At 45.0% G+C, this 22,273-nt stretch overlaps 1 protein-coding gene across 7 annotated transcripts in view; it reads right to left on the reverse strand.

Annotated features, from left to right (window-relative positions):
- The window catches only part of UBE3B (ubiquitin protein ligase E3B), a 55,804-nt gene extending 33,542 nt beyond the window's left edge, over positions 1-22,262 (reverse strand). For 2 of the 7 annotated variants that reach the window (XR_011076177.1, XM_068562255.1), the window contains exons 1-14: positions 21,886-22,262; positions 17,995-18,101; positions 16,427-16,608; positions 16,144-16,264; positions 14,765-14,824; positions 14,266-14,370; positions 12,710-12,806; positions 11,361-11,446; positions 10,390-10,472; positions 7,046-7,151; positions 6,627-6,747; positions 5,450-5,627; positions 4,834-4,997; positions 3,524-3,691 (exon numbers count right to left, since the gene is read on the reverse strand). Coding sequence is in view for 6 of the 7 variants with exons in the window: in XM_068562255.1 (XP_068418356.1) it covers positions 3,524-3,691; positions 4,834-4,997; positions 5,450-5,627; positions 6,627-6,747; positions 7,046-7,151; positions 10,390-10,472; positions 11,361-11,446; positions 12,710-12,806; positions 14,266-14,370; positions 14,765-14,824; positions 16,144-16,264; positions 16,427-16,587 (1,450 nt within the window). In the remaining variant the exon portion in view is untranslated. Of the gene's footprint in view, positions 1-3,523; positions 3,692-4,833; positions 4,998-5,449; positions 5,628-6,626; positions 6,748-7,045; positions 7,152-10,389; positions 10,473-11,360; positions 11,447-12,709; positions 12,807-14,265; positions 14,371-14,764; positions 14,825-16,143; positions 16,265-16,426; positions 16,609-17,994; positions 18,102-20,228; positions 20,389-21,885 lie in introns of all 7 variants that reach the window. The other 5 variants (XM_068562257.1, XM_068562259.1, XM_068562258.1 and 2 more) reach the window with 5 other exon arrangements.
- Positions 22,263-22,273: the final 11 nt, after the last annotated feature.

Genomic DNA, 22,273 nt, shown 5'->3' on the forward strand with positions numbered 1-22,273 from the left:
TTGACAAGGGTCTTGGAAATGATTTTTTTTGGATCTGACTCCAAAAGCAAAGTCAACAAAAATAAAAATAAGCAAGTGGGACTACAACAAACTAAAAAGCTTCTGCACAGCAAAAGAAACCATCAACAAAATGAAAAGGCAACCTATGGAATGGAAGAAAATATTTGCAAATCATATACCTGATAAGGGGTTAATATCCAAAATATATAAAGAACTCACGCAACTCAACAAAAAAACAAGTAATCTGATTAAAAAACGGTCAGAGGATCTGAATACATTTTTCCAGAGAAGACATACAAATGACCAACAGGCACATGTAAAGGTGCTCAACATCACTAACCATCTGGGAAATGCAAATCAAAACCACAACGATATATCACCTCACACCTGTTAGAATGGCTATTACCAAAAAGACAAGAAATAACTAGTGTTGGTGAGGATGTGGAGAAAAGGGAACCCTTGTGCACTGTTGCTGGAAATGTAAACTGGTGCAGCCACTATGGAAAACAGTGTGGAGAGTCCTCAAAAAAAACTGAAAATAGAACTACCATATGATTCCACAATTGCATTTCTGGGTATTCATCTGAGGAAAACAAAAACACTAATTTGAAAAGATGTATGTACCCCCTTGTTCACAGCAGCATTATTTACAATAGCCAAGATAAAGGAAATAACCCAAGTGTCCACCAATGGACAAATGGATAAAAAGATGTGGTGTGCGTGTGTGCGCATGCGCGCACACACCCACACACACAGGAATACTATTCAGCCATAAAAGAGAATGGTATCTTGTCATTTGTGACAACATGGATGGACCTTGAGGTCATTATACTAACTGAAGTAAGTCAAAGAAAGACAAATACCATATAATCTCACTTATATGTAAAAACTAAAAAACAAAGAAAAAAACCCAAGCTCATAGATACAGAGAACAGGTTGGTGTACCTATGGTTGCTGGGGCAGGGGGTTGGCGGTAGGGGAAAGGTAAGCAGAATGGGTGAAGGGGATCAAAGAGGACAAACTTCAAGTTATAAAATAGATAAATCATGGGGATGTAAAGTACAGCATGGTGACTATAGTTAATAACATATACTGCATTTCTGAAAGTTGCTAAGAGGGTAGATCTTAAAAGTCTTTAACACAAGAAAAAAAAGAAAAAAATTTAACAATGTATGGTGATGGAGGTTAACTAGCCTTACTGTGGTGATCATTTTGCAATGTGTACAAATATCAAATCATGTTGTACACCTGAAACTAAGATAATGTTACGTGTCAACTATACCTCAATGAAAAAAAAATGGAGTAAGAAGTTACAACGCAGAGATCACAGGTATACTTCTACAGGACAAATATACTCATTTACAGCATGATATACCAGTTCAACGAGGGCTGCATCCCAAGCAACTTAGATAGAAATGAAGATGCCGTGCTCTGGAGAGCCGGGCCAGAGGAGCAACACGTGGCTCCAGGACCAACACACGTATGTGAGGAGCATGAACAAAGACATTTTGTAAATTGTGAGAGCAGAAAAACAGCAGTATTTTTAAAACAAGTACGTTATTTTCTATAATCTAGTTTGTGTACAGTTTTGTGTATAGCCAAGCTAATAGAACACATATTATACATATACTTTAGACTAGCTTATCTTCATTTTTAAAATCATGTATTTTTTTTTTTTCCCCTCTTTTTATTTTTTTTGGCCACGCAGCGCAGCTTGTGGGATCATAGTTCCCCGACCAGGGATTGAACCCGGGCCCTGGCGGTGAAAGAGCTGAGTCCTAACCACTGTACCGCCAGGGAATTCCCTAAAATCATATACTTTCAAATTGGCCAAAAAACTTCTTTTTCGATTCTCTCATTCGGACAACGGGGGATGCTTAATGTGGTTATCTTAAAAAGGTGGACGTAGGCTATAACCTCAAAATCATCTCACTCAGTATGCTTCCCAGACCCTCCCACTGTGCTGGGGTGCCAGCTCATCTGGGCCCCTTCTCCTTCTGCACTCTCCTTAGGGAAAGGGCCCTCAGGCCCAGGCCTTTCACCCCACCCCTTTGCTCAAGCCTCCACACGGTACACAGTATGCTGGCTTGGCATCTCTGCTGCAGGTCCAGCAGGTACCTTACGCTCATCACAGCCAAACAGAACCCTCGATGGCCCACAATCCCCCCTCCACCTCCTGCCCCCCCATCCAAGCTGGTCATCCCCTAGCTCAGCAAATGGCCCCACCACCCACACAGTTGCTTGGGCCAGAAATCTGGCAACATCTTTGAAACTTATAGTCCTCACTCCCCCAAATCCAATCTACCAGTAAGACCTGTAAACTCCACTCCTGGAGTGGATTGTAAATCCTCCTGCTTCCATCTCCATCAGCCCAGTGGTTCTCAACCAGGGATGATTTTGCACACCGCCCCACCCCAGGGGGCACTTGACAATGTTTGGAGACAAGTACGGTTGTCAAAAGTGGGAGAGAGGTGCTACTGGAATTTATGGGTAGGGGTCAGGGGCTGCTAAGCATCCTACAATGGATAGGATGCCCTCCACAACACAGAATTATCTGGCCCCAAATGTCAACAGTGCTAAGGCTGAGAAACCCTGCCCTAGTCCAAGTCAACAACGTCTCTCATTATTTTCATTGTCACAGTGTCCTTCATTATATTAAATATACTTTCCTCTTACTTATCGTTCGTCTCCTCACTACTACAGTGTAATCCTCTTGGGAACACAGACCTTGGCTGTCTTATTCCCCTCTGCATCCTCAGTGCCTGGCACACTTAGGTGCTCTATAAATATCTGAAGATGAGTAAGTAAGTGTGAAAGACAGAAGTAGCAGCAATTTGATTTAAGAAATGTAAAACGTAACAGAGAAGTTCTTAACCCTTTATGCAGTCAACAGCTTCAAGGTTTATAGACGTTTTGTCCTCGTAACACCCATCATACTAACAACTCCTGTGCTGCTCACAGTGGGGAATCTCTGCTCACAGCGGGGACTTTTTTCCTTGCTCAGCTAAAAAGGAAAATGTCGGGCACATCCATGCAATGAGATCTTACGCAGCCAATAAAAATGAGGTTTTTAAAGAATTCTGACATGATAAAATGCTTATAATGTGATTAATGGAGAGGGAAAAATAAAACTATGTATTTCAATCTAAATATATATTTATGTAACACACTCAGGATCAGGTGGTTATCTACGGACTGTAGGATTAAGAATGGTTTAAGTTTTCTTTTTTCTGCTTCCTTGTCTTTTCTAGTTTTCTATTCATAAAAAAATATTAACTTTTAAAAAAGCAAGTTGTACTTCATAATGAAAATAAAAGCCAGGTCACAGGAACAAACTAGAAGTGCTAGAAGTGCAATGAGCTTAAGCTATTTAACTGAAGAGAATCAAGTTCTAAGAATAGCTCAAAGATACTCTTCTTCAGAATCTATTTTCTGAGTCAAGGAAGCCAGGAGAGAATCAACTTCTAAGAAAACTTGTCTGGCAAACGTGAGAGATGGCAGAGACCGCCTCAGGACTCCAGACCTGTGAGTATCTGCAGCCGGATCTGGGTGAGAGTCGTCAGCGAGGTCTGGTAGAGGACACAGATGTTGCAAACCTTCTGTACCTCCGCAGAATCAACACGTTTACCCCCAACAGGCCTGAGAATATTCCGAACTGATGCCGACTTCTGAAATGCACGCTTCAGGAGAGCTGGCATGGAGAGAAGGAGGAACGTGTGAGCAGAAGTTCAGCCATCTGCCAAACTCCACCCCATAAAGGGAAGAGCACTTCAGTAAAGCGCCTAATTTCCAGCCAGAGCCAGACAGTGAGGCTGCAGCTTTGATTCAAATCATCTCTTTCGGATAAATCAGAAAAGCAGTAACAAAAGGTTTTTAGACAGAACACAAAGACCTCTTTAGAACAGCACAAGATCTGTCAGAACAAGCCAAACATATGTGATTCTTACTGTGGATTCTTTTACTGTAACCACTTAACTTCAGAACACACAAAGGTGAAACTTCCAAGGACTGAATTGGGGGAAGAGGGGCAAAGGTGGGGGGCCTGGCTAATTCCCCATGTTCTGTGCTTTCAGAGGGAAGTAGGAGCATCAACCTCAAGTACTCATAATCAGTTTGGGGTTGTACTCTCGTTTTACACCTTCGCATCTATATCTTGCTGAAGTTACACTGAGCCCATGCTCACTGACAGCTACAAGATGGAGCTTTGTGACACACTGGGGGGCAGAAGAAAAGCCACACTGAACCTGGCAATCTGCCACAGGCAAGTGACTCCACTGAATTCTGTGCTAACAGCATTGCCTTACTTTTATCAGAGTGCGCAATAAGAAACCTTTCCAAGGAACCCATCAGTGACCCTGCAGCGGGGATGCGCTGAGGTGGTAGCCTGGGCAGTGACCACTATCACCTGTATCAGGAGCTCCATCGGGGAGATTTATTTTACGATTAGGAACTCAGAAAGGCTCTACTTCCCCTAAGAAATAGATCTTCGTCCTTCTTCCTACTAATGAGAAGTAATAAAGGGTCCAAAAATCCCTTTTCATTTTTGGCCACTGGAAATTCAGAGCCAAATGGAAGTTCAGAGATAAGCAAGGCAGCCCTCATGGATCATCTGTGGATGTTCTCTGCACACAACCCTGACTTTGTTCACATAGTTACATTTCCCTAGCCCTTGTTTACTATCCCTAAGGACTTCCGGTCACTGTTTTGCTAAACGTGAACTTGATTTAAGCCGTCTCAAAATCTTCAGGGGAGAAGTCAGAGGTCACGTGACAGAGGGGAGCAGGTACACAGGGCCAGTCAGGCGCTGCACTTCGGGGAAGGAGACCCACTCACTCTTCACGGGAAGCACATTCTGTGGGGACGCTGGCGGCGCGTGGACCGGCTCCTGGTTCTCCAGCAGCTTCTTGCTCAGGATGTCACTGAAGAAGATGCGGATCAGAGGCACCCCCCACAGGAACTGCAGCTGTCTGGTGACCAAGGGCATGGACTCGTTAAGGCTAGGAGAGAGCAGGAGAGCGGGCATGTCAGTTCCACCTGCTGGATGGCCACACGGGAGGGTAGCCGGGGACTGCCACTCGGCACGCACGGCAAGTAAGATGCTAAAAGAGAAGTGGGATCCACAAATTGCCGCTGAGGCCTGGATGCAGAAGGCACCGACCTCTCTCTTGGCTCTCTCGCTCCACACAGACTTCCCGTGCTGCCAGCAGCGTTGTTGCTCCCCCCAGGCCCCACGTGTCACAGTCACGTCCCAGACACCCTCCATCTGTTCTCCGTCCTAATTCCATCCTGTTTACCACCCAGTCGACAAAAGCTTCCTGATGCCTACTGCACTGTCCTCTTCATAGCTGGCTTGCAGGCCTGGCCCACAAATCTCGATGAAAGAAGCGGGAAGTGGTGGAAGAGAGGCAGGAGGAGACAAGGAAGACAGTGATCTGCCTCCAGGACTCACCCATAGTCCACGGATTGGGAGAACCAGCCAAGGACAGGGTGCCAGTGGGTCAGGTTGGATTTCTTCTGGGACACGTACTTCTGACAGTAGCAGAGCATTTGGGTGAGCAAACTCACAAACCCATCAGTCTCCTCCTCTAACACCCTGTGGCTGAGGGAGCCCAAGTGCAGGAGGTTGCCTACGAAGAGAGAAGGCTGAGTGCGGTAGGCCCGGACAGACACGCTTCCTCACCTCCCAGCCCTGCTCTCTGCCTGGGGCTCGTGCATCCATGTCTACGTGCAGGAAGAAATTCCACGTAGAGGAGAACCCATCAGTGCTGGGGCTGCAGTGCTGTGCAGGGCTTAGAAACAGGCAGACCTGGCCTCAAATCCTGGTTCTGCCAGAGGCGAGCTAGGTGACCCTCAACCCACTTCTTGAGTCTGTTTGCTCATCTGTAAGACTGGAGTGATGAGCCCCACTCTTGATGTGAGGACTATATGAAGTGACGTGTAAAATGTCAGGCACACAGATTTTTAAGTTAGTATAACATTTTCTTACACCAAGATTCTAAAACCAAGGGTCAACACAAGAAATGACCTTCTGAAGAATAGCTGAAAGTCCTGGAAAATCACTGTTATTCAGTGTTCACTGAATTTATTTAATGTTTTCTGTGAGGACTCTTACCATCGACTCCCTTAAAATGTAGCCCCAAGAACCTTTTTCTATGTAAAATAAATTTCCTCTAATTAGGCAATGAGAGTTGTATACCTCTGCTGTTTCAAGTGCTTCTCTATCCCCAAACCCTTTCCTCATCCAAATGAAAACACTGTAAAATAGACATTGTAGACCCTACTCTGATCTAAGCCCCACCCAACTGTGCTCTCTTCTCTCCTGAGATGAGAATTATCCAGGTAACTCAACACATTTTCATTTTTCCCTTGGCTGCCAGGAAGCTAAGGGCTGAAATTTAACATTCATTTACAGTCACTCAGCTAGTTTGCCAGGCTGATGTATTTTTCCATGTGATTTTCAGTTTCATATGTCTACTTAAACTGTTTACCTCATTACCTGTCTTTTATTGTAAGCACTTCCAACTTTTACTAAAAACAGCTCGTGGCCTCCAGAATGGTGGAAAGCAAAACACCTGGGCTTTTCCCAACACCCAGAACACAACAGAATTCCTGCCATAGATACTTACCCATGAGACAAAGTGTATGGCATCCTTCTAAACTTTCACATACATCACGGCATCGATCTTCGTCTCTTAAAAATGTGATGAATTTACGAAGCATGTCGTGAGATTCTAAAATAGTGAGGCGCTGCAAACAATCACAGACTGTTAAAGCGGAAGCTGATAAAAGGAGCTTCCCACCAGAGTGTGAACTCTGTCCCTGCAGATCACCCCCTAGCTGCCAAACATGTTATCCATCACCAAGAAGAAAATGAACAAAGACGAGACCCCTTTTCTTTGGGCTTCTAACACGATTGTGTCTACGGTAGCTACTGATTTAGGAAAACCATCAGGAGACGAGGTAGAAGTTAACAGAGAAAACATTTTACTTTCTATTTTAAGGACAAAGGCAAAGATGGAATTGGGGGAATTCAGAGTCCACTCACCTCGGGGGTCACTGTGCTGAGATGAGTCACGAGAGCGGGCACAGACACGATGTGGATGAGGAACGGCCGGATCAGATTGTCTGAAAATTGTGCAGCAATCACAGGGCTAGACACAGACATATCACCTTACTCAGACACGTTTAATGTGAACATGGAACAAAAGAACAACCCTACCAACACCCCCAAATCCCTTGGAATTACGCTTCACAGGACTTCTAGGAAGACTGAAGGCTGAAAATGGGCCCATTCACTGGGGGAAGGTTGAATAAGTGATACTTTAGTCTGTGTCGCAGCTATGAAAAATCAATTTACTGAAGTTTTACTGACATGAGAGAATCCTCATGCTATAATCAACTTAAAAAAAAAAAAAGCAGAATGAGAAACTGTATACATGGGAGAGGAGGATGGGGATAGTGATTGGAAAGGAGGAAAAGAGGGGCTTCTGGGGTGCTGCTACTGTTGTTCTATTTCACAGGTGGGGTGGTGCTTACATGGGTATGTTTACTGGGTGATAAGTCACCAATAACTCATACTTCAATTAAGCAATTTATTCTGAATATATATCCAGATAATAAATGGAACAAGGTGAGTTTGGGAAGGTTCCCATGGGCCATTAATTTAAGAAATATATATTGATCTTAGAATATAAAAATGTGTTGAATATATGAAGCGGGTATAAAGAGTATGGAATAAAAAGTGTGGGCTCTGGAGTCAAATGGCCCAGGTTTAATTCCAGGCCCTGCCCCTCCCGGCTGTGTGACCAAGGGCAAGTGACCTAACCTCTCTGGGCCTTAGCAGCCTCATTTATAAAATGGAGATAAAGAGAATGTGGTGAGGAGTCAGTAATGTGTGTAGAAGTCTTAAAACAACGTGCGGCCCATGAATGTTAGCTATTTGTATTATAGGACTTGGTGATCACATCTAAACATATCAGTTATGACTTCATAGACTTTTAGTAGTAGTATCTATATATTGTATGACAAAACCACTGAATATCTTGTTTTACAAGGTCCTGGTCCTGTTCAATTACTTACAAATATTCAGAGGAGGAAAAAAAGTGCACTGTGCAAGAAAAGGGCTTTAGAACAGCCCGGCCTTAACAAGTGAGTCAATGGATTCTGACATATGGAAAGAAAAAACTTAAAATGATGGACGCTATTGTATTCTCAAAGGAGAAGAAACGTGGTGGAATGACTAGATGACCCTCCTGGTGGATCACAGTGTGAACTGCAGCCACAGTGGGACAGGGGAAGGATGCTGGGACGGAAAGACGACTGGTGTTCTTGAGAGATGGAAGACAGGGGAGCTAGAGGACGCTGCTGAGCTCCTGGGCTCAGGCGTCTGTGTCACTCCTCCGCTGTCTCGGACAGAGGAGAGGGTGGGCGATGCTGCTGGAATGAGCTGCTCAGGTGACTCAGGAGAGGGAGCTGCAGTAAACCTGATTCTAGGAAAACACGTGTTACGACTCATTAAGTACACCTCTATGTAACTCCTCTCAAAGGATGTAACGCTCAGGTGACTCAGGAGAGGGAGCTGCAGTAAACCTGATTCTAGGAAAACGTGTGTTACGACTCATTAAGTACATCTCTATGTAACTCCTCTCAAAGTATGTAACGAACGTATGACTGTTACCTAGATAACTTGTTCTACTTCTTTAATCATAGCATAACCGGTTGGATTCTGTTCCTGTTATGAAGGTCTAGCCTCTAGAGGTGTGCTGTCCAATGCAGTAGCCACTGGCCACACGTCAGGGGCTACTGAGCACCTAAAATGTGGCTAGGCCAAATTCCTATGTTTTAAGTGTAAAATATCCACCACTTTCTGAGGACTCAGCACGGAAAGAAAAATTAATAAATTATCTAATTTTAATTAAAATAAATAATTTAAAAGTATTGATTCCATGGAAAAACGATAAATTTGGATATAGCAGTTTAAACAAAATATATCGTTCAACTCAATTTCCCCTTTCTTTTGACTTATTTAATGTGGTTCTCATCATATTTCTATTGGACGGTGTAGACCAGCCTTGTCCAATAGAACTTTTGGTGATGATGAAAATGTTTCACATTTGTGCTGTCAGTATGGTTTTCAACTAGTCATGTGGCCCCTGAGGACTTGGAATGTGGCTAATGAAACCAAGGAACTGAATTCTTAATTTTATTTAATTTTAATAAATTTCCATTTAAACAGCCCCGTGTGGCTAATGGTTAGTAGAAAACACGGTCTAGACCAGGTCGGCAAACTGTGGCCCACGGGTCAAAAACTGCCCACTGCCTGTTTCTGTAAACAAAGTTTTATTGGAACACACAGCCATTCTCATTTGTGTATGTACTGTCTATGGCTGCTTGGCGGCTACAGTGGCACAGTAGTTGTGACAGAAGCTGCATAGCCCACAGAACCGAAAATATTTACTAGCTGGCCTTTTGCAGAAGAAGTTTGCCAACCTATAATCTAGACCATTTTTCAAATTGGCGTTCCATGGAAAATGATTCCAAAGGAGGGTAACAGACATATTCCATCATCTAAAACGTGGGCGAGAGTACTCCATGTTCAGGTATGTTTGGGTCAAATCAGGTTAAACAAGCCCAAAGAGTTTGCTACCACAGGATCTGTCGGAGCTTTCAGCAGGAAGGTGCCCGGTGAATTAGCAGGAAGGGGCAGACAGGCAGCTTTACCAAGCTGGTTTGACCATAACACTCCTTCTTTCCCAAGTTATTATTATCTTGGGGATTAAGACTATCTCAGATTATCAAGCTATCTTACTAACAACTCCCCAAGTTACTGCTCCTTTCAACAGTTTAAGTATGTTCTGGACCCATTAACAAGCACAGCTCTTTACACTTGGCAGTTCTCAGACTTGCTGGTATGATTTCTATCAGGAAATATTTAGCTGCTTAAGTACTTTACATCTCCAAACTGACTAAGTGAAGATAAATATCACATCCTCTCTGGTCCTCCAAACTCCAGTGTCTTAAACCCGTGTTCGCAACACTATTCCCTGAATCCTTTCACCCTGCCCTTTGCTGGGCCTCTTTCAGCTCTTAGGTTTCCTTTCTCAATTAAAAGCTCAAAAGGAAAAATGGTCGTATCTTGGTCCCTGGCAGAATAAAGCAATTCATTCTGAATAGCTTCCCTCAAATCATGATGCAAAAACATTCAAGGGTACAGTCGCAAGATTAAGAACAGGGCAGTCACAGATGTGTCACTTTCATCAAGAACAACACTTCCTGTAAATTCTAACAAAGTGGGCAAGCCCGTACCTAATACAAGTAACAAGAGAAGAAAAGCAGGAGGAGCAGGCCTTCAGAAGCACGCCAGCTCCTCAGGTGCCGTTTCTTACTTACCGCGTTGCTAGGGAAAAGGCTGCTGTTAAAGTGCCTTTGGACAGACAAGGTCGGGGTCTCGCCAGGCCACGGGTTAACAATACCTGCAAAGAACATTGTAATTGGTCAGGGGGCGACGCCAACTTTATATTCATGTGCACGTAAAAAATGCACAATAAGTGCTTCAGATAAAAAACTGTATCGGAATGTTTCTAAAAAATGAAAGAAAAGCAATGGGTATGTACGGAGGTTCACTGTACCACTCTCTCTCTCTACTTTAAATACTACACTTGAGTTTTTAAAAATAATAAATAGTTAAAAAAATTAGCAGCCGATAAAAAGAACACCAGATTTAAAATCTCAATTATTTTAGAAGCAATTCAGAGTTATGGCGTCAAGTAGACGCTCCCACTGAGACGAACTGTTGAGAATCCACCTTTGGCTGCCACAGCACCTCGCAGGGTTGTCGTGAGGAGAAAGTGAAACCCAACCAGGAAAGAGCCCATCTCAGTGCCAGGCGGGAGGACGGCCTAGATCAATGTCACTTCTCAAACTCAAGAATTCCAAAGTATCAATACTTTTCAACAGCGATTAGTTACATTTCTGACAATTCCCTGGATGTACGAACTGGCACGATCACATGCAGTGTGGACGGAAGGCTGTTTGAGGACACAGAGCTAGAAAGACGATTCCAGACACCAACCAAGAAGGAACCTGCGGGAATACATCCTGAGGCCTCCTGCCTGCGTTTAAGTCTCAAATGACCGGATCATCCTCGCCGTCAACAACGGAGCACAATGAAGGGGTCCCAGTCACTGCCCTCCCTTCACACAAACCGCGAGGGTCTCAGAGCCGGGGTTGGGGAGGGAGGAGAGGGCGCTTCCTCCAGAAAGCGCTTCTGTGAGGAGGGCAGCAGATATGCCGAAACCAGAGGTAAAAACCCAAGTTCAGGTATGGAGAGTGAGTCCCATGTTAGGGATGGGGTCACAGACCTGCAGCACAGAATAAAATCCATGCTGGTTGAGATGGCCCATTATATTTGCACAAATGCGGTTCATGGCTGGTCGAAGACTCTCACCTAAATGAAGAAAAAAGTCTGAGAAAAAAAATCTCTGGCCATAATGTGAACTGTTTACATGCCCCTGGCCCCAGGCCCCAGGCCCCAGGCTGTAAGGAAACGAGAGCTCCTCTGGCTTGCCTTCCTGCTCCCCTTGGGTCTGGCACCAGAGGACAGGGAGAAGCCACATCTCCAGAATTCTCTCTCCTGCAAGGCCCGGTGGAAGCGTAACCTCTTAGGTGACGGGACCTATGGTTTCCCAGAAGTATCATCCCCGGCCTCCAAGCTCCTGCAGCACATTTTCTACTTCCCTCCGAGGGCCTGGCACTTTCTACCCACCGTGGCTACCTCCTCTCCCCACCGGGATACAAGCCCCCTGGCAGGGCCCAGAACGCACCGAGTTTTAAATCCCCCCCCAGAGTCCAGGACCATGACTTAAATGAACCCCCCTTCCTGGCCTGGAGCCTTGGCACACAGTTTCCTCTGCTTCAGAGTCGTGCCCCACCTCTGTGCTCTGCAAACTCCACCTCCCCCTGCAGCTCTCAGCTCAGATGTCACTGCTTCAGGAAAGGCCGAGCCCCAAACAAGGCAAGGCCTCCCTCCCCACTGCACTCTCGTTTCTCCTGGGCTCTTCCTTCCAAGCGCCCCTTGTCACGCTGTTGTCATGACCTACATACCCACGTATACTACTCAGATACTCATATATATACGACCTCTCTTTAGTGTCTGTCTCCTCCCCACCCCGCCAGACTCAGGTGCTGCGAGGAAGGGCAGGCACACAGAGTTCAGCACCTAAAGCCCCTGGAGGGCAGTGACCTCTCCCCTATCTCCAGTGCCTGCAGAGCGTCTGGCACACAGCAGGCTACTGGGTGAATGGATAAATGAAGTGAATGTATGAAACACGTAAGGTCGAGTTCAGTGTTCAAGGAAGAAGGCAGCTTTACCATGCAATTTTATGCGCAAAATAGAATTATTTGCTGCCAAATATTCTCCAACTGAAATGATGAGGCTTAAGTAAATATTATCAATCTGGAGGCTGAGGTGCTGTGGGAGTTGTAACAAATGAGCTCAGAGGGACTGTGCCTTCAAACGTAAATTCCAGGAAGGGAGAGAGTTGAGCACACGATACTGAACTTATCCTAGATACCACAGTGCAACGTCTCCACGTGTGTGGTTCTAGGGCCTTCCCTGAGGCTTGTGGCAGCAAAAATACTTCTTGAAAAGGTCCCCGAACTCTCCACGGAAATGCTACTTAGGAAAGATTTTGAAACAAGTCCCACAGACCTTTTCCCCGGAGAATTTTCCATGTTGAAGTGTCTGTAAAGGTGACAAGCATCGTGAGGTACAGTGTGATGAGTTTGGAGTCTTGTAAAATTTCAGGCTAAAAACAATAAAGAGAGTAAGATTAAGACACACGCCCTCCAGTCCAAGACAGCAGCGCAACCATTTTACAACTTTTCTGAATGCAAACAAACGAGTCAGGATTCTAAGTCTTTATTCTTTTTCTCTTGAGGAATGACCACTATAGGAGTTAAACAACAGGGATTTCAGCACACTAGTGCTTGACCATAGAACTGAAATACTCTTGGGAATGGAGAATTGAGAATTCTTAGAAAACAAGATGACCAGGGCTGGCCTACTACGTGTATGCATTTAGTATTTAACATATGTATGCATGTACACTGGAGCAACAGAGTATAAATGCAATTGAACATAACAAGGACTCTGGGCTCAGACTTTTGGCTTTACCACTTACTAGCTGTGTGATCTTGGGCAAGTTTCTTAACCTCTCTGTACTTCAGCTTCCTCCTCTGTTGACTAGGGACAGTAACACTGCTTCCTTCGTTTAGTTGTGAGAAATAAATGGATTAATGAATATAAAGCACTAAGAACAGTGCCTCGCACACAGAGAACACTATGTATTGATACTATTGGCTATTACTATAATGATGACTATAATTCATGCTTGATGCTGGGTCAAGGCCAAGAAAGCCATTCACAAATGCCTTGAGAGAGATGTCTGGGAATGGATCACTGGGTGCTCTGGGGACATATGCTCCATTGCTCAGTTACTACCAGAGTCCTTGCCAAGCCTCTGCCCCTGAAACTTCTCCCTCCCTACGTGCAAAGTGGAAATGGCTGCTGTTTGTGCACACTCACTCCCCTGCCCACCTTCCCATAACACAAGGGTGGGCACTGGACCAGGCGGGGCTGGTGGCAGTACCCCACCCATCTTGCCACTGTGACCAGTTCAGTGTTGAGACCAGGATCCCACTGGACCTTTATGAGTCCTCCCAGATTTCTGAATCAATGGGGGAAGCCTCCCTTTTCTCTTTGGTCAAGACAGAGTTAGGATGTGAGGCTAGAACTGCCAGCTGCCATGATTACAGTGGGAGAGGACAAGGTGATTCCAAAAGGGAGCACACATGAAAGAAGGAAAGAGAGGGAAAATCCAGAAGGCCCCTGGCTCTAGTATGTATTACCAGCTGCACTCATGTTGGGTTTCTGCACTGTAACAAGGGGCCTGACTAGTATAATAATGCCAGCTACAAAGTATCCACTATATCAAAAGCACTGAAAGGAAGACAAGATTCCCTGGCATCAAGACTGTGGTAAGTGCAGGTCAATGTTCAAAATAACATGCATGAAAGAAGCTCTCAAGCTGATAACAGCATCTAACTCACTCTCTCTGGGAACAGGGGCTCCAGTAATTCTTTACTAGACTCCAACTGATACATCACAAAGGTATAACCTATGAGGGAACCACGAGGACTCTGAAAATACATTCTACAGGCCTCAAGTGGGAGGGATAGATTTACAGTCTTGTTTTTATTTTTTACCTTGAGCTGCTCAAGAAACTCACAGCAATACCACAGAATGTCTTTGATCTGTTTAATCCATAGGAGGGTGAGATCCTTGGAAAGAGCCAGGGACACGTACCATACCTACAAGCAGGAAAAAGAGAAATGTAATGGGCAGTTACAGGGATCAAATGACACACATTCCAGCTATTGGAATGGGACCAATTAGCTAGGTCCAGAGCCAGATAAGGCAGCAAGGAGGACTTATTTTAACACTAAACCCAAAGGTAAAAATAGCCTGGTAAGCGGATTTACCATCCTGAGTATGAGGCAAGAGCAGAACACAGCTTCTTGGATAATGCAAAGACTAAGGAATTCACCTGTACTTTGTTAATGTTTTCGATCCATTACTTATTTGCACATGGGTGTGAACATGCAGAGTCATACACAACAGTCAGAACATTCAACAGGAATTTTCAGAGGCAAACAGGCCAGCTTGAGGGGTCGTGGGAGACTTTCTGGCTTCCACCCCACTTACCTTGGGTTCATTCTCAGCATCCATGCTGCTCAGGATGCAGCGACACAACTTCTCAAATCTCTGCAGAGAGGCAGAATGGGGGGTTATAAATTATCACAATGAATGGAGAAATCAGAAAGCAGCAAATGTTCCGTGGGCCCCTGGCATGCATGTGCCGGCCTGATGCCAGATGACTCACGTTGGGATCCTATCTAATTCCGACTTGTAGATGTGGAGACCGAGGATCAGGAAGCCTAAGGAAAGGCTCTCAAACTGGTGACCTGCAGGCAGGATGAGCCCTACACGTGTTTTAGACTGGGGCTCCTTTTGAAAAACAAGATCAACCTGGCAAAGTTGGCCTGGATTCCTGCAGACTAGCAGCTGTCTCCTAAATTGTGCTCAGCCATTTGCCATTTTGTAAGCACCACGGATACGGACTTTTGCCTCACAAACTGTCCTATCATCACTTTCATCTGGAAATGCAAAAGCAAGAAAAGTGGTACACTCCGGCTGTACCAACCCTGGATCCACCCTTAAAAGAGGTGTGGCCCTGGCTGCTGCCCTACCAGACTGAGTTTCCTCCTCTGTAAACAGGCGTCACCGCCCTGAGCCTGCCTGTCCTCATCTGCGTGACTGTGTTTACTGCCAGCGTCCTCCTCTCTCTCCTGCTGGGCTACAGGCTCCTCGAGGCTACAGACCTTGCCCACTTTGTTTCCTTCTGGGGCCCCGTACCCAGAAGAGGGTCTGGCACATGTGAAGCTCAGCAGTAATGGATGCCTAACCCCCAGGAACACAGAGGCCCTCCTCAAGGGTCTCCTTAGTACTGCTACAGATGACTAGCCGCTCCCCTGGAATTTTACTTTCTAGGCTGATTTTTCTAACTCCAAAGGTACAACTAGCCTGTTTTGTTTGGTTTGCAGGATTTTAAGAGAAATTTCAAATTAGCAGCCAATTTTTACAAATTAGAAAACTGAGTGTCAAAGAGCTCTGGAGTGTCTTTAAAAAAATCAGAGCATCAGTCCCCCAGTGGCTGGAGCAGAGGAGCGGCCACCCCTTTGATGGCAGGCCACAGCCCACCTCTTCCTCCGATGTCCTCACCACCGCCTGTCAGTTACCATTTATCATGACTTGTACCATGTGTGTCTCATAAATCTGCTAACCTACGCATCTGAGGACAAGTGCCTGTAAGAGTCAATGTGAAAACAATCGTGATGATTCCCAGCACTGGGCATAATCCCTACGAAACAGGTTCCAAGAAAACAAAAGGGGCAGGATGCTGGGGTAACAGAACCTGTCTCATAGAGTTGCTGTCAGGACTAAATGAGTTAACATCTATCAAATACTTATAAAAAGATCTGACACATAACAAGCATGATGTGAGTTTGCTATTATTATTTTACCTCATCATCCTCTTTAATTCTGAACAAGAACAGCAGTTTCCTGGCAGTCTTAAAAATACAAAGTGCACTTCTTTTACTGGACCCAGAGTCATCTTCTTTAAAAAACTCATCAATCTCTCTCCTAGGGAGGGAAGGGTAAAAAAAGACGTTTTAAATTAGGAGCTCATGGCAGCTGGAAGGCTGTTCAAGAACTGTAAGAGAAGAGCAATCGGTTTTGTTTTTGTTTTTTTTTGCTATGAATTGGAAACAAAAGAAAACGTGCTGAGGAGCTACTGACACCCACCTGATTTCCCTTTGCAGTCGACGCCGACAGAGAAAACTCCGTACGTGGGCCTGAATCTCCACAGCTGCCCTCTCCCGCTCCTTCTGCACCAGCCTTTCCTCTCGAGCCTGACGGGCTCTATCAATGAACCAAGCTCTCGAGGTCTGAGAAACAGTGAACATGTTTGCAAACTTGCACAAACCCTGCAAGGAAAATGGCAAGTGGCTGATGTAGGTCATTATATGAAAAACACTCACGGAAAGGGGCTCAGGAGCAGAGGGCAGGAAGGAACTTGGGCAGCAGCAGAAAGCTACTCGGGACCCCCCAGCTCCCTCCCAAAGGGCTGATAGCTGTCCCCGCACAAGTCCCAACTTCCTGTCGGCTCCTTTCATGCAACTCCCCAGACCAGCGATGCTTTTTCCTGTATTAAGTAATCACATTTTTTTAAGAGAAAGAACAGAGTGCCTGGCATAGGGTCCGGCTCTGCAATGGTTTAATGAATAAACAAAGCATGAATCAATTCCACCCACAAAGCTCTAACTCAAACCAGGCATCCTCTAAGTCAAAGGTCCCTGGATATTTCACTGAGCAGTCAACTTTTATTTTGCCAAGTAAAGACTTGAGGGAAAAACATTAAACATAATTATTACTGTCACCATTATCTTATTCATCCATTCACTCAACAAACATTTACTGATACCTACTTTGTGCCCAGCACAAAAGAAGCCTTTCATTTTTTTTTAAAGGGCCATTTAAACACTAAAAAAGCCAAAGGTACATGATTCCAGAATGCCAGACAATCCATTAAATCGAACATGTTTGGTTTTAAGCGTAACTTATTCTGTTGTCCTTGCCGTTCCCATCCTGCCAAGGGCTAAGGAAGACGTTAGAGCAGAAAGGCCCCCATGCACGGACTGGTATTTTTGGACAGAGGCTCTAAATTAGCCATTGCATTTTAATCTAAATCATCAGTAACTGTCTTTTCCCAAAGGGATGGCTTTGGCTATCAGCCTAGAGCACATAGCACTGATCCACAGAGCCTCCCACACTGAGATGATGTCTTTAGATGCTTGAAAACTTTGTCATTCTATCCAAAATATATAATCAGACCAGCTGACACAGGCACTGAAATGAATTACTCAGAAATCTAGACTTCTTGTAAACCATCTCTTTACCAGGTTACCTCACTCAAAGCAGTGTCCACGTGAAAACATCAAGGATAAAAAGGTCACGAGAGGCTCCTCCCATGTCAACACATCGGGGGACCTCTGTGGCCCCTGTTCGACACTGATTCACATCTGTTAAACAGTAAGGCTTTTCCTACACGTGGGTCTCTCATCAGTAATTCTCAAGACAAACGAACATGGAGACAGTCCCTCATGGGGTGTCGGGGGGGAGGAAGCAGAAGAGAGAGCCTCTTCCCAATAGTAAAACAGGAGGTTGCACACAAACTGTGACTAAGTACCTGTAAGACTATCTTGAAGCTTTTACCTGATGACGGGAGGGAGCGTGAGAAGACAGGCAATAAAAAGGTACCAGTCTTCCAAACCATTCACTCTGCCCCAGAAGTGGAAGTCAGGAGCACTCACCTGAGGACCTGCCGGTGACGCAGAAATGTCAGGTAATCAGTCATTAGTGATTTTGCACAGGGCTCACAGCTGAGGACAGCTTCTCACTTCAGAGGAGCTTGTGTTTTCTGGCAGAAGCAGAAGAAAAAAAAATCCAGATTTAGGATTAGTTTTATAGGTAGGCATCATATACCTTCCTCACTGAGAAAAAGTAATAAAGACAGTGCCTCTGGTTTTAAAAAAACATCTGTGTCCTCTTTAGTTAATGTTGGATCTAAATGGTAGACGTATCTCCCCAGTCCTCACAGTTTAAAGGGAATAGGTTGAGAATAAGCCCAAAGAAGTTGCTGAATTAAAGCTGTAAATGTTTTGTGATGGCAACCAAGAATAACAGAGGGGATGACATGTTTAAAAGCCATTGCAAATTATGTTTGACATTTTCAGCAAGTTGGAAAATTATTTACGTCTAAGAAATGAAAAGGAGGCTGGCTGCGAACCAACACTGTGACAGAGTCCAAGGTCATACTGCTTGCCACACGACAGGCCAATAAATCGAGAGACGAGTTGATGGGGCAAGGAACAGCGATTTTATTTGGAAAGCCAGCAAACTGAGAAGATGGTGGACTCATGCCCCAAAGAACCATCTTGCCTGAGTTAGAATTCAGGCTTCTTTTATACTAAAAGGGGAGGGAGTAAAGTCAAACATTTCCTGGTTCTGGTCAGCCTCCAGAGGGGATGTGTTAATTTCTTCCTCCCTGCAGTCATTCAGAGGTGGGCCCGGTCAGGATGTTTCCTGTGAGCTAAACAAATGTATTTTAGCTTAATGCTCATTACCTGGGAGGCAGGGTTCCCAGAGGTGGGCCATTATGTATAATTTAAGCTTACAGGCAACATCCCTTTAGTGATTAACTTGTAATAGAATACAAAGGGTTCTTCCCTATTACAACATGATCCCAATTACTTAACGAAAGAGAAAAAATCACGTGCGCAGGTAGATACAAAACTGGGGGGAAAAAACACTTTAGGAATGGTTGTTTTAACTAGTGAATATAACAAAAGAGAAGCAGACTCACAGATATAGAGAACAACTGGTTACCAGTAGGGCGAGGGAAGGAGGAAGGGGCAGTATAGGGGTAAAGGATTAAGAGGTACAAACTGTAAGGTATAAAATATGGTACAAGGATCTTTTGTACAACATGGGGAATATAGCCAGTATTTTATAACTACAAATGGAGTAAAACCTTTAAAAATTGTGAATCACCATATTATACACCTGTAACTTATATATAATATTGTACACCTGTAACATATATAATATTGTACATCAAGTATACTTCAATATTTAAAAAAAAAGAATGGTTGTTTTGAGGTAGGGGAACTGTGGGAAATTTTGCTTCCCTAACTAGTCTGTTTTCCGAATTCTCCACAGAATGCATGTGGTAGGGTGACATGGCACTGTGAGTCACACAGAGCTGGAGCCAGCCCCTAGCTCTGCCATGTACCGCGGGGGGAAGATTATCTCGGAGTCGTTCTGTCTTGTCTGTTAATCAGCTTAGAGGTCGATCATGAGCACTGAATGAGATGATGACATCAAGCACCTATAGAGGTGGCTGACGGGGCCCACAGTCAGTCTAATTGACGTATTATTTTTATAGACACAAAGATTTTCTTTTTTAAAACTCTTCAGCAGAGGCCCTCATCTGTACAGGCACTATGGTTCTCTGGGTAGGAAATAACAGTCACCCGTTAAGAGTTTTTTCTATCCCTGGGTGCACTAAGACTCACCAGTCTTGTCACTTGGGCTATGAACCCTGGGCCCTGTTTATATTGGGTAACAGCTTCAAGGTCCTGAGAGCTACAAACAAGCCGGCCCAAGCCATGAGCACAATGGTATACTCTTTCCTTAACGTGGAGACAGTCCCTCTTGGGGGGCAGGGGGAGGAAGGGGAGGGAGCAGAAGGAGAAGAGAGCACTTTTTCCCAATAGAAAAACAGGAGGTTGCATGCCAACTGTAACTAAGTATCTCTAAGACTATCTCAAAACTTCACCTCTCCCAGCGGGCCCTGCAGGATAAGATCCCTTCCTTGAGATCATCATCCCCTCGGCAACGCTATATGTTGGTTTCTGTTTACACCACATAATGGTCTATACTTTGCAGTTCTTCAAATTCTTTTTCACCTCCTCTACCTGCATAACATCTATTACAGTTCATCAATCAAATAAAAACATATCAGAAGTATTTATTAAGTACTTACTCTGCTAAATGTCCTGGAGAATCAAAGAAAAGGCTGTGTGTAGAAAAGGCTGTGTGTAGCAGAGAAAGCCTTGGATCAAAGTAGCCCTTCGTTCTCTCTAGTTCTCGTTCTACCTTATTTGGCCAAGTTACTTATCCTCTCTAGGCCTCAGTTTCCTTATCTGTAAATTGAGGATAATTATAGTACCTGCCTCCTAGAGTTGCTAAGAGGATTAAATGGAAAAGTTACCCTTCTTGTATCTCGATTTACTCATCAGGATAGTGTGATTAGATTAAATGGGAAAATGTTAATAAGGAGTATCTGAAAGCAGATAGCAGGTAAGTGAGCTTTACCGTTCTGTCCCTGAGAAGTTTACAATCCAGTTAGGGAAACAAAAATGTTGTAGGTGGAAAGATTAGGAAACAAGAGATTGGTGATAACCAAGATGGTGTGAAAAGCAAAAGGAAACATGTTGATTTGAGTACCCACTGCCTGTCAAGTCCTTTCTATGTGATCTCATCTAACAAGGAGAGCAACCCTATAAGATCATTTAATATCTCCCATAATCCCAAAAGGGGCAGAGTCAGTATTTTAATACTGGGTCAGGACTCTTCTCTACTTCTACAGTTCCATGAGACTGTTCAAAATCAATCTTTTCTGGATCAGGCCAACTTCATGGAGCGCTATGAAGGAGCCTGACAGTCTAGGGAGTGTAGTCCAAAGGTGAAGCACCATAAATAACTGCTATCTGAGCCCAAGACAATTTTCCGCTTATGGTGGGAATAGCTGGGCAGCCAAGTTGAATGACCATCACCATTTGTTAAGGGTGGATCATGGTTCAGACACTGTACAGATATTTAACCACCTCTGTCTTTTCAGCTCTATCAGGTCTCAACAGTCTAACTTTCTTAAGAATAAGCAACAGGTTTTGAAGGCTACAGCCTATGTAGGTGCATGCTATCAAATCCCACCTTCACACAGAGAAAATGAAATGTAGAGAGGGACATGACTTGTCAGAGGTCACTAGGCTCCTGAATTTGAACCCACTTCTAACCCCAAAGCAATTATTTATTTTAAGTGAAACAGAGAAGATCCAGGGACGCCACTATTCATGGAAGGCAAAGAAAAATCGAGAATGCAAGGCTGCCCGTGGGGCTAAGTTAAGAGTCAGATTACTACCAAGCTTTTCTTTATTGATATGATTAACACCAGCTGCTTCCACTGAGAGCTGAGTGTCAGACATGGTTCTAAAACTTGAATTACACAACACCCTTCGTGACACGAGCTAATTACTCCATCTTACAGAGTTGGAAACTGAGGCTCACAGAGGAGAAGGAATTCACCCAAGGTCACAGTGAGTAGGGTTCGAACTCCGGTTTGGGTGACTCCTGCGGCCCGGCGTCTTTCCTCGGCATCAACAACCACAATAACAAATCTTTTTCGTCCAGCGCTAGTCCGCTTTAAAGGCCTATTGCCCCTTTTTATCTCATTGGCCCCAGAGATTAAAAAGGTCACGGAGAACCCCTCCCCTTCCCCACCGCCCACCGGAACCTGAAAGCCAGCCCCCAGCACCTGCCCCTCCGACCAGGCGAAGCAGGGACCCAGCCCCAGGGGCACCTCCCTCCAAGTCCCCGGCCCCACTACCCAGGGAACCCACAACCCTGTTGCCACTCGCTACCCGCAGGCCGTAGACCTTTATCCGCTCGAGGCCCCCGCGGTCGGGGTCGGGGCCGCAGTTTACCACCGCCTCAGCCCAAGACCCCCGAGCTCTGCCTGACCCGGGGTAGGAGCCGAGGCCCGACCGCCATCTTGCCCCGGGGTGTTCACTCTGAGAGCTCCGTTGGGAAACAACTATCCAGTCCCGGAAACGACAGTTCCGAAGAGCGTCTTCGTCCAGAAAGGAAAACCTCCCTGCACCTTGTCCTCCTCTATGGAAGCCGGAAAAGCGGAGCATTAGGAGCGGGATAAATGCCTGACCCAGCCGAGGAGAGATGCAACCCATTCCAGCCAGGAAACTTGGAAGGAAAGCGGCCGCTATCTAGGAGTACAACGGACCCTTTAGGAAG

Source organism: Eschrichtius robustus, chromosome 14 (assembly GCF_028021215.1).
Source record: "Eschrichtius robustus isolate mEscRob2 chromosome 14, mEscRob2.pri, whole genome shotgun sequence".
NCBI lineage: Eukaryota > Metazoa > Chordata > Mammalia > Artiodactyla > Eschrichtiidae > Eschrichtius > Eschrichtius robustus.